The sequence below is a fragment of the Nannobrachium achirus genome, assembly GCF_963921795.1.
Source record: "Nannobrachium achirus genome assembly, chromosome: 16".
Classification (NCBI taxonomy): Eukaryota; Metazoa; Chordata; class Actinopteri; order Myctophiformes; family Myctophidae; genus Nannobrachium; species Nannobrachium achirus.
The window spans coordinates 49,248,865-49,265,660 of record NC_137823.1 but is presented as its reverse complement, the minus strand read 5'-3'; the positions used below and the strand labels follow the sequence as shown (position 1 = coordinate 49,265,660).

The 16,796-nt window shown below is 43.6% G+C and overlaps 1 protein-coding gene across 1 annotated transcript in view; it reads left to right on the top strand.

The window, feature by feature from the left end:
- Positions 1–609: 609 nt before the first annotated feature.
- jag2b (jagged canonical Notch ligand 2b) overlaps positions 610–16,796 on the top strand; it is a gene marked incomplete at both ends in the record, with an annotated part of 59,249 nt that continues 43,062 nt past the window's right edge. Inside the window, 2 exons of the mRNA XM_080745131.1 lie at positions 610–678; positions 1,869–2,186. Coding sequence (XP_080601257.1) covers positions 610–678; positions 1,869–2,186 — 387 coding nt within the window. The remainder of the gene's footprint in view (positions 679–1,868; positions 2,187–16,796) is intronic.

Below are 16,796 nucleotides of genomic sequence, written 5' to 3'. Positions count from 1 at the left end.
AATACTCAAGTACAAATAATAATACCTCAAAAAGTACAGTACTCAAGTAAATGTAGACTCACCCACTTATTAGTTACTTTACACCACTGGTGGTGGTAATGATGATCTGCAGTGATCGTCTAGATTCAATTAATTTAAATTCTATTGAGTTTACCATGCTGTGATGCGGATGCGGCTTGTCAACATCGAGCCCCGCATTAATTAAAAAAAAGAAAAAAAAACCTATGCAATTCAATTCAAGTTTTGGGAGCTACCGTCCGCCCCCCTGTAATCCGGTTGGCTCAGAGAGTGGCCGCAGGCGGATCTGTAAGTGGTTTGTAGAGCTGCCAATCATGGCAGACATCCTCTCCTCAGGCGTGCTGTGGCTGTGTGTGAGACAGTTGCTGTGTGGAGAGATTTGACGGAGGGAGACTCAACGCTTGCAAATCGGGCTGCTCGGCACACCAACACGCATGTAATGTTTCGCTGAAATCTGGACGTACAACGTTGGAAAAAAATAACGCATGTGATTTTTTTGCATGTCAGGAGTGGAGGAACTAGTCGCCGGTGAACGGCCTTCTGTCGTTTTTCATCGCTTTTCCCCCTATGTCACTCTAATTAATCGGAGGCATGTGGGATCGTACAGGGATTAGGAATTGCCTCCCAAGAGTGTGCCTGCTGTTGACGTTATGGACCGAGGTAAGGAGAGCTGGCTCCCGTTTGCATGAAATTACGTTGTCAAAATAATTGGGGATGCACCTTAAAAACGGGCAATGTCAAAAGTTGGTGGGCGTGGACGTCTTATTTGCTTTCCAATATTGCGTAGATCGCATCATATTAATCGATAATTGGCCGTCAGTTTACATGTGATCATGTGTTGCCATGACAAGATTGAAGTCTTGCGGAATTAATGTAGGGCTATACTCTTCCATTTTGTCAAGCTGTTGTGCCTTACATGTGTTAGAATTAGGCCCACACACGCACACAAGTTCTAAGTTGCATTGCATCAATTCAATTGCCTGCTGCATGCAACGATTCATTTCCACCACCACCTCCATCTCGAGCGTTTAATTGTCTAAATTGTTGACTAGCTACCGCTATGGGTTTAATTAAATGGTCATGATGCAAGCCAATATTTCGGAATTAATCATCATAGGCGTGTATCTAATCTGGATGTATATCAACCTTAGCCTACTTTACTGATTTTTCGCACCTATGTTAATTCTATGCATCGCCTTAAATTTCCTTCCACTTTTCCAGTGGTGGAAAAAGTACTCACATATTTTACTTGAGTAAAAGTATCAATACTGCAATATAGAAATATTCTGTGACAAATTAAAAGTCCCGAATTCAACATGAAGCCTACTTGAGTAAAAGTACCAAAGTATTGGCATCAAAAAATGTACTTAAAACACCAAAAGAAAAAAGTGCAAGCTTGCGATGAGTTGTGAGCTTATAGATCTGCTATTGTCAAACAGCCAAGGTATAAAATAGGCTTGGGCCAAAAGTGGTTCATGTATGTTTTATATTATAATATATGTCCGCAAAGTAACTAGTAACTAAAGTCTTAATTCACAATTGTAGTGGAGTAAAAGCACAATGTTTGGATCCCAGACCATAGTGGAGTAGAAGTATTGGAAATTGGAAATACTCAAGTAAAGTACAAACACCTCAAAATTGTACTCAAGTACAGTACTTGAGTAAATGTACTTAGTTACTTTACACCACTGGTATCTAATCTATTTCACTGGATCTGGATGTAAGATGAATCCTGCATCAACCTTAGCCTACTTTACTGATTTTACACACAGGTAGTTATTTCTATGCTTGTGCGGTCTTTACATTTCCTTCCACTTTTCTAATGTGTTTTTCCCCCCCTTTTATTTAAGGTGTCCCACTCGACCGGCTATTTCGAGCTCCAGCTGGTCACGGTGGAGAACGTGAACGGGGAGCTTGCGGACGGGGAATGCTGCGACGGCTCCAGGAACCACCAGGACCTGCGCTGCAACCGGGACGAGTGCGACACTTACTTCAAGGTCTGCCTGAAGGAATACCAGACGGAGGTCACCGCCACGGGACACTGCACGTACGGGGACGGATCTACCGGCGTTCTCGGTGGAAATATGTTTTCTTTTAAAAGCACAAAAAACCCCAATAAGGTCGACGACGCCGGCAAGATTTCGATTCCGTTCCAGTTCGCGTGGCCGGTGAGTTGCTTGTGTTCCCTGTTCCAATTAAGACATTAACAAGAGTGATCGCATGTTCCGTCTTAAGGATCCAGTTGCAAAGCCACAGCGCTTCCGAATGTTATCTGACTGGCCCTATTTTAAAGTTGCCTTGATGCATGAGGTTGGCTTTGTTCCCGTCCACAAACCTGCACCTGCCAAGGCCACCATAGGCTAATTAGATTGGTGTGTGCCTGTGTGTATGTGTGTGTGGTGGGGGCTTTGCAGGGGTGTCAAACTTTTTTCAAACGGGGCCACATTAGAAAATATTAACACCTAGCTCCTTTCGGAACCTCCCTCCGCTTATACCTCCAAGATGAGGTTCCTTGGCATCAGCTGCCCAAATGAGATTTCTCCGGCAAATGTTCACCACGCTTGCATGATTCTTGTATCCTAAAGGTAAAGGTTGTTTTAGCGTATCTCAGATGTATAGTTTTTGAGTGATGGAGAAAATCTAAGCGATGGGTTGAAATAAGATTTTAAATCCCTGTTTTCAGTCAGCCTGTGGCCAGTTTTTGCACCCTGACTGCTTGGTGGCGAAACATTCCTGAGAACACTGATTAGTTGCCAGTCACGCATGCGCATTGCTGCTTCCGTAAAATCTCAGATGTATAGTTGGGAAAAACTATACATCTGAGAGACGCTAAAACAACCTTTACTTTTTGGATACGATGTGCGGTAAAGGTAAGAATCATGTAAGCGTGGCGAACATTCACCAGAGATATCTCATTTGGGCAGCTGATGCAGAGGAACCTCATCTCGGAGCTATATAGCGGAGGGAGAGGTTACGAAAGGAGCTATAAAACACCCAAGGGCCGACTATATTTCCTGACAATTTACTTTCGGTTGGACCATAACAAAGTCACATACATACTTTATGCATCACAATTACAATATTTAATTTAATTATCATCAATATTTAATATCAGTGGTCTTTTGTCAGGTGAGTGCTCTGAACACAAATAACTCACATTACTAAAGGTAACCAGATGTGCAAGGTAAAAAATACAACAAAATAGCCTTTCTTTGACCCCTTCAGAATGAGACAACAGCCAACAAGGAATCCTGACAAATTATACTATACAATATTCTTGTTTGATGGTGCTGCCAGGTCGTTTATAGCATAATTTAGGAATGAAGCCGCGGGCCGCATACAATTTGTCAACGGCCCGCATTTTGGACACACCTGGTGGAAAGGGAAGTCTCCGTTATAGATTGTGTTGTGTACAAGGGACGGGTCCTTTGGCCTATTAATCCTCCGTAACAACAATAAATGAGTCTCATTTTCGTGTGAGCCTTCGAAGCAGCCTGAAAGACGCGGTGTTAATAAGACAGAATGATTGGTGCCTCCAGGCTGTGTGTTTTTATCGTATAGTTGCCTTGGCTGGTTTTGACACCTCACTTCTCAGCACAGCAGCTCAGCCTCTGCTGCCGCTGCTGTCGGTCTGGGTGCCAGGTGGCCCACACGGCGCAATTAAGCATCTCACCGCGGATGAGTGATGGCTGTTGTAGGCTACTGTTAAGACGTTGATGTACAGGATGGATGGAGTGCCATGTTGGGCTGCGACTGCGAGTTGACAATCTTTATGTTTTCAGGTGTCCTGCGACACCATTCATCGAATGTTATTTGACGGGCGTTTGGGTAGCATAAAGAAATTAGGTGAAGAAGTGCATGGTGCAGAAACAAAAGTAGGCTGGGCTGCAGTGCTAGTCTCTTTTCTGAAAGCAAAATGAAGATTTATCCTAGTCAGGTAGCTACTTAATAGCCTATTAAAAGTGCAAGATGGTGCTCTTAACCCAGTTTTTGTACTGAACGTTCTGTGATCTTGTAAGGCTGTCACTAACGGTGTCTATTTCTAAAACTGGATGTCAGTGACTGTATTATGATGATTTGGCAGAGTACTGAGGATGGGCAGATGATATGAACTCGGGATAAACCCCTTGTCCTCGTTTTCATTTTGACATATTGACTTTAGCACCTCCAGACAGAGGTGGAGAGACCTATTCTGGTCTGCTGTCGTCCTGCTAAGTGGCTCGTGGCTGATAACAGTGCACTATGCTTCAGTGCCAGATGTCACAGCAAGCCCTACAGGGCTACTGGCTGTGGCATTGTTGCTACTCACTGAAGAAACAAAGATGCAGTGTAGTGGACTGTCTTCTGCTGGCCAGCTGCCCGGCCCGAGCCCTGTGGAAGCCAGCATGGACTGGACTCTGCTGTCTGTCACGACTCTATATTGTAGTCATAGGAATGCTGTCTTTGCTCATGCAGATTCTCTTTTCTGTCATTTCTGCTATTTTCGCACTTGGCTAGGCCACTTCCATACCCAGAGGGAGCGGAGACATGGTAGCCCCCCTCTCGTTCCGGTTATTGGCACACTGGCGCGATGCAATCGCGTTTCGCGAATGACTTATTGTATGTGTATGTATTGCTGCCGGGCATGCGATACTTGTGCTGTGTGATGCTTATCTGCGCTTAAGAAACGCTTCCTTAATAATGCTCCTAGAGGCATTTCCAGCTCTGGCTTGTCTCGTCAGCCAGATCGACCACACTTGGCTTACTGTTGCCCGATACACCCTGCAATTGGTTTTTATGGTTTTGAATTTATGGGAGACACCATCTAAAGTGATTTTTATGATCCATGTACCATAGAGACAGTCACAAGGTAATGTCTATTGTATTGGTTTGCCGTATGGGTGTTTGGCAGGTAGATCATTGTGTGTAGCCAAGGTTTCTTTTGTAAGGAAATTCAAGTCACTGACATACTGTGTGTGTGTGTGTGTGTGTGTGTGTGTGTGTGTGTGTGTGTGTGTGTGTGTGTGTGTGTGTGTGTGTGTGTGTGTGTGTGTGTGTGTGTGTGTGTAGTCTGTGTACCTCATGATAGTTAAGAGTTGGAACAAATATATGGCTAGTACATTAACATTTATGAGGTATGCTCTTCCATGATAATTAATCTGTTTAATTGATTTGATACAATAGAAATTGGGGGTGTGGGGGGGGGGGTGTCTAGACTTAACTGGAGAAGCTTGAGTTTGCGAGCTTGGCTAGAAGTAGAACCCTATTATTGTATTTCCTCTTTTGTTATTTTTATGCAAGTACAAGGGATGGGGTGTAGACTAGTTATCTAGATGCAGGCACCAGAGACAGTGTAAAGCCGTATTAGTTAATATCATAGTTATTTGTGCTCCAGATCTACAAGATAACAAACAACAAGTCGCAACATTCATGACGTGTTGTGAGCTTGTAGATCAGCTATTATCGGTGTGCAGTACCAGCGTGCAACTAAGTATAAATCAGACTTAATGCATGGCTTGATTGTGTTTCCATCTTGTTGGCTCGTACAGTGTCTGCAGTTCCGGAGAGCGACAGCCTTCCTTCCTTTCAGAGGCTAATGAAATTGCTGGTGGAATCTCTCGGTCACTCTCACGCTCTCTCTTGCTCTCAGGCCATGGCTACACGGAGCTGGATTTTTCAGATATCCTGGTTTTTCAGATATCCACATAGAAAAATATTTAGGTCCACACGGAGCTGGATATTTCATATATCCCGTTTTTTCAGATATCCACATAGAAAAATATCTAGGTCCACACGACAAAGATATCTAGGTCTAACAAGCACACACACATTAAAGTCTTCAGAGATATCCGGGTTCCCTGTCTACACGGATCCAGTGAAACGGATATTTTTCAATCTCTCCACTTATTTATCCGGTTTCAAAAATATCCAGCTTCGCGGCCGAAATATTCAGCTTCGTGTGGCTGCAAGCCCCACCAAAAAAAAAATCTAGATTCAGAAATATCCAGCTCCGTGTAGCCATGGCCTTAGTCTCTCTGTCCCAGCTGGATCAACTGTACATCCAACTGAAGTCAGCCGTGTATGTAAATCTATCTGCTCTCTGCTATGTATTGGGACAGAGTGGGCTGGCAAAGGGATGCTTGTGTGCCAGACATGCTCACAGAGCGAATGGCAATGCGTAATGGTAGGCTGCATATTTGACCCCCAAAAAATGATTGGTACAGTAAATCTGAAAGTTACTGTATTTTAGATCTGCGCTTGCCAGCTCCTATAACTGCAGCGGTTATTTTCTGAACTCAACCATCATCTGTAGGAGTGAAGGCTCAAGTATTTCTGTACAGGATGTCAGCACAACTGCTCTGGAGAAGTGAATGTTTTGAAGAAGGGCTGGTATCGTCGAGATACACATTCATTTGAGAATGGTGTGGCATTGTGTGCAGAAGCGTTGTAGTATGGAACATGGCCAAAATAATTTGAATATTGTTGGCTTATTAATCGTGGTAGCTGTATGTACATGAATTGGCAGGCAGTGGTTACTATTTCTTCTCACTGTGCATTGAGCCACAGTGTCACACTGCTGTGTATGATGAGCCTAACTGATTCTGTTATTTCAATCATTCTTAACTGTGGCAGGGGGTTAAAAAGACATGTTTTACACACACACACACACACACACACACACACACACACACACACACACACACACACACACACACACACACACACACACACACAACCCAAGGCTAACCAGAACTGCCACGGTTAAGACACACCTGATTGGGGAGCTTGCCGGGGCAGTTGCTAGGAGACAGTTTGATAGGCCTCTAGTAAACAATTAATGTTCCGTTGTCGTGGTTGCTCCCCCCTCCTCCCTCCTTCACTTTGTGCCCTGGGGGTTTCTGTGCTGAGCGAGCCACTCGCGGGGCACAGGGTACATTTATTTGCCTTTATTATTAGTTTATCATGGTCTACATATGCTCTTGTTAGACTATTCTTTTAAACATACAGATGGCTTTGAAATGCGCTTGCATGGCAAGTGTACTAATGTTTCCATGAACACAGTGGCCTTCATCATTTGGTTTCTTATCTGAATTTATTATAGTAATGGTTCTCAAAGGTTTGTCTGGGGACTTCATGGATCCTTAAGGGAGTGCCAGGCGGTCCCTAGAAAATGATGATACTGTAACACATTAGTGTTTTAAGCCCAGACCTGAAATCGGTAGCACTGTCTATGAGACCCCACTTTTGCATTGCTGCATCGAAACGTCCCACACCTGTCCTCAGGCGGTTGGGGGTTGGCTCTCCCTGTGGGGGAGGTGCTGGCCAAGACATTCTGTCGGATCTACGATGTAGGGGTGAAGCCTAGATGGTTCTTCTGCCTCCCACTGGTCCCTCCATGTTGTCTTCACCCAGGAAGCCTTGGAGGTAGGTGTCAACTGATATTGTGCAGAGCAGTTATTGGGCCTGTGTGGCAAAGGGGCCCCGGGAATTGAGGCGCGTGTGCTGTGGTGTCTCCGTGACGACCTTGTGAGGGAGGTGGGATTCCCTCATCTGTGCCTTCCGAGCGAGGGCCAGCCTGTCCTCGCTGTTTCTCGTTTGACCTCTGCTAGAGCGAGGACAGGCAGTTGGAGTGGCTCGTTGGCATCCAGAGACGGTCCATAAGGAAGTGTTGAGGGCAGCGTCCAACCTCTTGACATGTGGCTCCATACCAGGGCCCAATACTGGGCTGGGGGGAACACCAGGGCCATGGAGATGCGCAGTGTTTTTGCGGTGGCTCCCCATGTAGTACTGGCTAGACAGCATAGCAGTGCGGGTCGGGTGGTGGTCTTTGCCTTCCACTGTCCAGGTGTTGTTGGATAGTTTTCTATCGAGCTTCACACATAAGATAAGTCAGGGAGGGCTGGAACTCAAACGGTTGACTGCATTGTCAACCATCGTTAATTCTGCTGGTTGCTTCCTTGTTGTAGAGGTGGAACTTTGTTGCTACGGCCTTCTCAACACTGAGCTTGAGTCGCCAGTTCTTCAGGTATGAAGACAGAAGTTTCATGCTCCCTAGGAAGACTTGCTGAGTAAAATGGCCAGGTCGTATGCGTAGCCACACTTACATGATGTTATTGCGGCTAGATTGTGAATTTAGATGTTGAACAGCATCAGCTCCATCGATAGTGCAGAGATGTATCCTCTTCCATCTACTTCTTTACTACTACAGGAGACCTAAGAGTGAGGTCTCGCCAGTTATTGACCAAATCTTTTGGTGTTGTTTTTTTTCCCCGTTATTCCCTAATTTAGTCATTATGCCAATTAATTCCTCCCCTCACACATTTCTTTGTGTTTTCACTGCTGTTGTCTCCCACTGGCTCACCTGCCAGTGAGGAGCCCCCACCTGGACGCACTCTTCCTGTCAGGAGTGACGACTTGCCCACGTCATCCTTTCATCATTCACTTCTTATTTAAGTGAATTATCTTAATGAACGTTCCAGTCGGTTAATAATTGTGATTGCTTGAGAATTACTTTCTAAGAAGTTACTTTGGACCAACTTAGTAACCAACTGGGCAAGAGTCGAGCTATAATCTAATTTGGCTCTATATCTCAGAAAACCTGTCAGGAGTGACGACTTGCCCACGTCATCCTTTCATCATTCTCTTCCTATTTAAGTGAATTATCTTAACTCTTATACTGCTTTGGACGTTCCTGTTCGCCCCAATTCTCGAGAGTGAGCCGCGCCAATACGGCCGTTCGTTCGTTTACCTTGTTGATGTCCTTAAGCTGATGAGGGGTCGCGCCGCAGTGTACTGTAATCACATCGTCTGCAGGGATGGTCTTAAAAATCCATTATGCATTAACATCAACGGAGACCAATTCTCTTCCGTGTTGATTTTCTCAACACGGAAGGCTCAATGGCCAGAGTGTGCTCTCAATGTAAGGGAAGCGGGACCAGCCAAATTCACATTAATCCTTGCATGACGCCGCCCTCTGCTGCCTGGTCTGCGAAAGCGCAGACCAGGCACTTAAAAAAAAGAAAAGAAAAAAAAGAAAAAAAAGAAAGTGTATCTGTCTACTATAACGTCACAAAGGTAAGCCGCTTTTTGATGGCACCAGACCCAATAAATAAATAAATAATCTGGCAGGGAAAAAGTTAATGAACGTTCCAGTCGGTTAATAATTGGGATTGCTTGAGAATTACTTTCTAAGAAGTTGCCTTGGACCAACTTACTAACCAACTGGGCAAGAGTCGAGCTATAATCTAATTTGGCTCTAGATCTCAGAATACCCAACCAACCCTATAAGACAAACCGGGGTTTGCACTTGTGGATTGTTATACCAGTAATTCAACCCTAACACTTCCCACACACAACGCACCCTTAACAGGTGCCACCCCAGCTTGTAGAAGTATGTGCAATGACAAATATCATCGTTTGTATACTGTAGATGCTCGACAAAGATTGATGCACTGCAGTGAAATCGAACAACTAGCTTCCACAGTGGTGGGCAGGTACTTGACCACCACTTAAGGTTTTGTGCTTGCAAGGAATATTTGAGGCAAAATGTACTCAAGCCTCACATGCTACTCAGCTCAGCTGTCCTTACTATTGATTTTGCAATTAGTTGATCAACAGCAAATCAACAGCCAGGAATCCTCAAGGTAATGAGTCATAACAAGCTTGTGCTGGGTCTCTGGCTGTGTGTTAATTGGTGCTTGATGTTTGAACTTGTCAGGTGGAGATGGGATGTTAACAGCTGTTAACGTGTCTAAGCCTAGTTCATACCAAAGATTTGCTTCTATAATGGCACTATAAGTAGACATGGATTCATGACATTCTTGCATGATGAGAGGTATATTTGAAATATTGAGGTTTGGAATTGTTTTCAAAGCAGACAATCGGGACACATTTCTGAGTCAAATCATCTCTTACGTTAACAACACTGAAGTCCAATCATCTACACACAGCATGCTGCAATGTCAGCTTTTAGCTGAAGGTCTGCTATGGAGAGCCAAAAGTGTCTCATTTCGCCCCATGGCAGAGTAAGCTCATGCTCTCGGTGTCAGTGGGCACTTGCTCAATGCATGTGGATGAATCTGGCACAGATGCACTTGTTGTGAACCTGCCTACAGGTACGTAGGCGACTAGGCGTGCATTAGAATAAAGCTCTCTCTAAATGGGAAGGAAATAACTCACTGCTGGACTTTAGACCAGCTTAGGGCAGACGTTGAAGCGCCAACATCAAATCGCATATCATGAACACTGTTCCTGATATATAGTTTAATATGTACTTAGCACGGGGAAGAGTGATTGCTAAATTGGTTTCGTTGTCTTAGGGGAAGTCTTCACACAGCGACAATGATGGGAGACTTGAACTCCATTAGGTCAGACCTAAAGGCCAAGGGGATATGTTCCATTCTGTTCAAGGGGGACAATTATTTAATTTGGGATGTTGTTGTTTTTTTGTTGTTGCCTGTTGGGTTTGTCAAAGCTGCATGTGCTGTGTGGCCCATGGCATTCTGTTGTCAATTAATGTGTGCAGGTGCTGTCATTACATGACCAGTCAAATGGTCACTCTAGTACTTTTGAACTTGTTTGAAATGATAATGGGACTTTACTGGAAGCAGCTCGCTTAACAGCCAGGTTGCCTGCTGCTTTTCATCAAGAGCAAGGCTAACCCATTCATGTTGAAGGACTATTCTATTGATGCACTAGCTAAACCACTTCCCCACTCACATGTAAAGCCAGTAATCTACTGGTATTTTTCTAATTGTTTCATAAACAAAATGCTTCATAAAAATAATGTTGGTGTAAGAGATTTGCTGGAAAAACATTTGACTGGTGAAGCAAGTATGGGAGAGTGACAGTGAGGTTGTGTGTGCATGCATACGCAGTTGAGAGGACGCACGGTTCTAGTGGGATCAGGGTTTCCACTAGGCATTTTCTTGGCCAGAGCATGTGGCCAACAAGATTATATTTTTCGTGCCAAATGTTAAATGAATCGTCCATAATGTAATACACATCACCTGCGTGTTTAGAGCTACACCAGGTAATGTAACTCAGCACATCTTTCCATCACTTTATCACAGATGCACAGCACTGTTACTGCATTTAACCGTAATTTCCTAAAGCATAATTTATCTTCTCCATGCAGAGGTGTTACTTGCCAGAAAGAAGGTGACAGGCTATCGATAGAGCTACTACAAGCTTACACTGCATTGTGTGGTGTAATATTACAGAGAATAAATAAACCCACCAAACTAAGCATCTTGTACAACTAAAGGCTGAACAAGATGCATGAACAGTTGATATGTAGGTAGGCTAGCACCTTGCGAAGTTGCAGAGCCATGCCCCAAAAATATACTTTTGACTCACTATCTCCTGTCTTCTATCAAAAGACTTTGATTAGGTTGTGAAGCCTTTGTCCGCAATAAAAATGTTTCTCTAGTTGGGCATAATGAGACGCTTGCAATAGCATTTATGTCTTTTGTTTGTTTGTGAGTGTGCATTGGTAAGGTGTGTTTGTTTTGCATATCGGATTGCAAACTCGGCTCATGCTGGTTTAATTGGCTCCTGGAGGGGAGGAGTTTGTTGTATTGCAAATGCATGCTTAATGACCCTGTTGGCATAGCAGCAGCATGCTCAATGGGCCATGTGTGTGTACACACAGTTGGAGTGCATACCAGCCAAGTGCCTTGCGTTCAGCGCGACATCTCTTTGGCACAGGGCCTCCAGTAAGCAACTGTGTCCAGAGCCACACCTCCACAACACAGTCAAGTTATTGCACTGTCCTTTTGTCTCCAACTGCTCTCAGAATTCATTTTCACACACCACGCCAGGAGGTGAATTAATATTCACTGGTAATATTTTATGGGCCCTAAGCGTATGCGAAGCTTATGCTTTCCACTGGGTAGAAATATCTGTCTTGTGTCTTATTGTCTCACTGCAGCACAGCATTAAACCAGCTGCTGTATAGTGGCTGTTGAAAATCTAGACCCATCAAGAGCAGCTTGTTAACAAGAGGGGTCACTAGCATAGTGGCTGGTTGGAGGTGGGGATAAGTTTTAGGAGAGTGTCCGATAACGGCACACCGCTGTCCGGTGACATCTGACACAGCCCATGGAGGTTCTATTGCTGGAGTAATTCCTTGTGTGTGTGTGGAGGTTGGACCTCAAGGTAGAAGAGTGATATCTAGACACTGTATCTTGTTGTGAAGTAATACCATCCTGACAAATGTCAAAATGACTTGATTATTATTTTGTTGGGAGTATATTAAGTACAAATTTATTCACAGTAGCTATTACGGATGTTTAGGTAAATGTTAAGAAATTGCAACCCCTATTACTAACAGTTAAACGGGTTCACGACTGCAGATGCTGTCCGACTATGGATGTGACTGAGTAGGGTTTTTACAGTTTACCCTGCATATTTTTCACTTCACTGTTCTGTCATCTAGCTTGTTAAAATTATCCCACATCACACTCACAAGTTGCTATCAGCAATAACACCAAATACATATCAATTTGGGGTTCCTTGAAATTAAAATGTTTGTTATAGTCACTGGCCTAACTGATGCAGCAGCAGCAGCAGGCCACTGGTCATAGAGTGCTCAGGGTGAAGCCATTCTCCCATTAGCCATTAGACAGAGGACCATAGATCTATCCCTGAGGGGGCCTAGCTTCAGATGAGACGAGAGGAGCGTTCTGCCCTAATGTGGTGCAGCAACCTTTGAATCAGACAATCTGTCATTGTTAATTAGCATGCTAGGTGACATTGTTAGGGGCTAACATTGTTTACTAACCTAATGTTTTTAGTGTATGGTTCTGGAAAGCTTGTTGAACCATGGAGAATGCATTGCATGCCCTTGCTTCTCTTGGTTTAACTGTACATTTCTTAGTAACTACAGTATGCTTCAGAGCAGTGCATCATGTCATGTACAGACCCCTACATTGACTCTTATGGACCATGGACCACGATTCTGTAGAAGAAAGAAAAATAACAACTAGAAAATATGCTCCTCGGAGCACAGATCACTCTCAGGTTGGTTATTGTGGGCCAGCAATGTTTGGAATTCAGTCATTATATGGAGGTGAGTTGAATCTGTTGAAGCTGAGGGATTAATGTTGATGATATATGTTTATTTGTGGGACGTGCATGCAAAGTTTCACAGCAATCGGACGCTGCATTCATGATTTGAGGCATTTTGTTCAAAACAAGCCACTCCTGCAAACTTTAAATGCCAATCAGGATGGAATGTGAAAAATCGGACAGATCCTTCTTGATTACATGACTATAGAGATGTAGTACTGTACCGATTTGCGTGTTTAAACAAAATCTGTAAGAGTAATGAAATCGGCCTCCTGATGGCGCTTTAACAGGCCAATGTGAAAAGTTTGGGGTAGGGGTTCGGGTGGAGGGGGCTTAAAAAATAAAAAAATATTGCTGCTATTTGATTGGTGAACACAGCTGAAGCTATTAACACTTTTGGGGTGTTTCATGTGTTGCACCATGGACAGCTCCTGTACATTTGCCTCAAGCCCACAATATGCCTTATTATCTTTCAGCTCTGTTCACCTGTGAAATGTATTGTATGCTGTGCAAACAACTGCTAGTGAGCTAACACTACTGTAGCTAGGAAACAAGGTACTTAATTGAAGTTGGAAACTGACATTTGCTTTCTGCGAGCCCACACTGTTTTCTAGTTCACAAAAAGGGTCCATTTGGTTACATTTAGTAACGGCAGAATATCCGATCTGCAAGCTCCATGTGCATCACATGTGAGCTTGTAGATCACAACTTTCAAAGCAAATCTTGGCAACTTGGCAATTGTTTTTATCATTAATTTGGCTGGTGGGTTAATATCACATTATACTGTGGTGTGGCGAACTGGGTATGGGGGCTTTGTGCTAGGAATTGCTTGGTATATGGAAGACAGGAGGTTGGCATGGGGTGGTGGGGGCCTGGCGAGATGTACCGGGCTTCGGGTGATAGCCCTTGTACTACGAAAGTGAGACTTGGTCACAGAAGGGCCTGGAGACTGCCTTTGCCACTGCCCCTGGCTTGGCTTGATGCCCGATTCTTATTGCGTACTGAAGGTCATGAAGATTTTTTTGAGTCCGGCAGTTCTGTCAAGGGTGCGAGTTGGGAATGGAACAATGCAAGTCAACGGTGCAAGTCAGGAATGGGAACCCGTTGTACCCATCTACAGTATCTGACTATCTGTATCCCTTTTATCCTGTATATGGAGATCTCTGTAGTCTGTATCTGTCTGTCCTTGTGTCTTATGTCCTGATGGCATCAGTATATATCCTTATGGCTGGATTTGCACTAGGGATGCAAATTATCAATTAATTAATTGATAGTTGATAACCGTATTGATTGATTAACCGATTAATTGATAAGCTTTTTTAGGACCAAATGGAAAATTCTTGTCTGAAACCGAAAATGAGTGCAGAAACATTATTGCCTTGATGTATATAACATTAACGAGTGTCAACAAGCTTCAGTCGGACACAGACAGACACACACACACACACACACACACCTTCCCTTTGCAGTGCTCTATGGAGTCTGTGTCATTTCTCTCCAAAAGCCCTTGAATATGATGGAATATGATTAAGGATTACTGTGATCATGTTAATCTCACATTTGATATCACACACCATACCTGTAACTTTCACTAGGGAAAATAATTAAAAGTAAAAAAAAAAAGATTAATTATAATCGTTTATTTTAATCAAATAATTTCTTAATTGATTTTAGATGAAATGTTAACATCCATAATTTGCACACTCGCTTCTACTCAAAATGCATGATATCTCGGTGTATGTGCGTGCAATTCATGATATCTCTTGAGTGCGTATGTGCGTGCAAGCAAGACTGAGTGTGTCTGTCCTTCGCGTATCTCAGTCGAGAAATGTCTGACCAATCAAACTTTGTGCATACATCTCAGAGGACTTGAGGAAGTGCGGTGTCAAGTCTGTCGGATACTCTGTTGTCCAGAACCGCCCGATCCGACAGATGCATACTTGGAGATGGAAATCTCTGGAAGCGTCAATACAGTTTGTTTTGGGGGGACATTTTATTAGCGCTCTGAAGTAGCGTTGGAAAAGTACAGTAGGAAATCGCATGATTCACTGACCCCACTGAATCACACTCTTGTCAAAAAATTCCTGAGATTTGTAATCGGTGAGAATCACAGAGAATTGAAACTTGCTCTCATACATCAAAAAGATACTGTATATCCAATGCAACATGTGACGTTGTTGATTACATGTGTCATGGCGCCGTGCAGCGACCGCGTGTGTAAAGGGAGATGTAGCCGCTAGGTAATTTATACGCTTGAGAATTGTCGATTTGTAGGCAGCCTTTTGTTTTCTTTCATTGGTTGCATTTGTACTTTTTCACATCAGCTGATGGATACTTCATAACCATATGAGTAAAATTGCCAGACTCATTCACGGTTCATGGTTATAAAATGTTGAATGAGAGAGAAGTCTTCATGACCCTGGAGGCGTGGTTTTTGACGTCAGATTTCGGTACTCCATAGATCTAGCCCCAGTAAAACCGAAAGCTGGGATTGACATCCCAGATTAATGAAGATTACATGCAGCGATTACTGGCCACGGGATGAATCGAGACGACCTTATGTCCTGCAGAGGGCAATAAATCAGGAGCTGTCACTGGAACTCCCCACGGAGCCGAGTGTGGTAAGGCCTGGAGGATGGAGGACGTTCAGTGTGTTTCCCATTGACGAGGGGGAAAGAGTTGGCTAGTGGTGAAAGACATCTTAACCACATATGCCCTATTTACTGTACTTTGTTGTACGAGGAACAGGGGAAAGAGCCGAACTACATGCTCACAAGGTGTTGCGATGCGACGTATTGTGAGCTTGTAGATCTGCTATTTTTGCAGTGAATTTTTTTCCCAATGTGGGGAGGTTGAAAGTGAGTCAAGGAACATGCTGGCGTTTTACATGTTTTAGCCCAATGATTACAAATCACGTATAAGCGTACCACCACATTTTCTAAAATTTTATTTCCGATTGTCAGATGATAACTAGTCGATTCGAATACAGTATTAATTGTATTGAGTGGAATACGGCTTCCTACAAGAGACATGATCCATTAGTTATAGACCATCATCATTTGTTTTTACGTCCGGAGACCCCTGTCCAGGACAGGCTTAATGATAATAATCGTTATTAATGGATTTTATACTTTGTCACTTTTACACATCCCTATTTGGAATATTCCCAAATATAAGAGGTTACGTTTTTCTTTGACACTTAAACTTGTCCATGGAGGCGTTGATTTCACTGAGCTTTCTTCTGACTGATTTTAGCTGGTTGGAGTAGGCTACTATAGAGATTATGTCTTCTGTAAACCATGCAGATATATCCCAGAGACGTTAAATGAGCAAAGATTTATTAAGAATGGATATCACGTGCAGACCACCAAGCTCAGAACAGTTGCATTGGTGACGCCATGTGTGCTCGTATATCAGCTTCTCTTGACGCGCAATACCGCTGCGCAATGAAATATATGTCTCGATAAGGGCGCACCCATGGGTGCACCTCACTAAACACAAGAGGAGGTTGAATGAACTGAAACCAGCGCTCCCCAAAACAACAGGTTTGGGGATCTGTTGGGAATTGATTACATGATACAGTCACCTGTGCATTTAGTCTCGATGTTTGTAAACAAAATATTGGTCTATATCACACCCCCCACAGTGCCTCCTGGAGATCTTGTGGTATATCACGCAAGTCTAGCACAGACCATAGAAAATATCCCTCTTTTGGGAAGCTGTCCCTT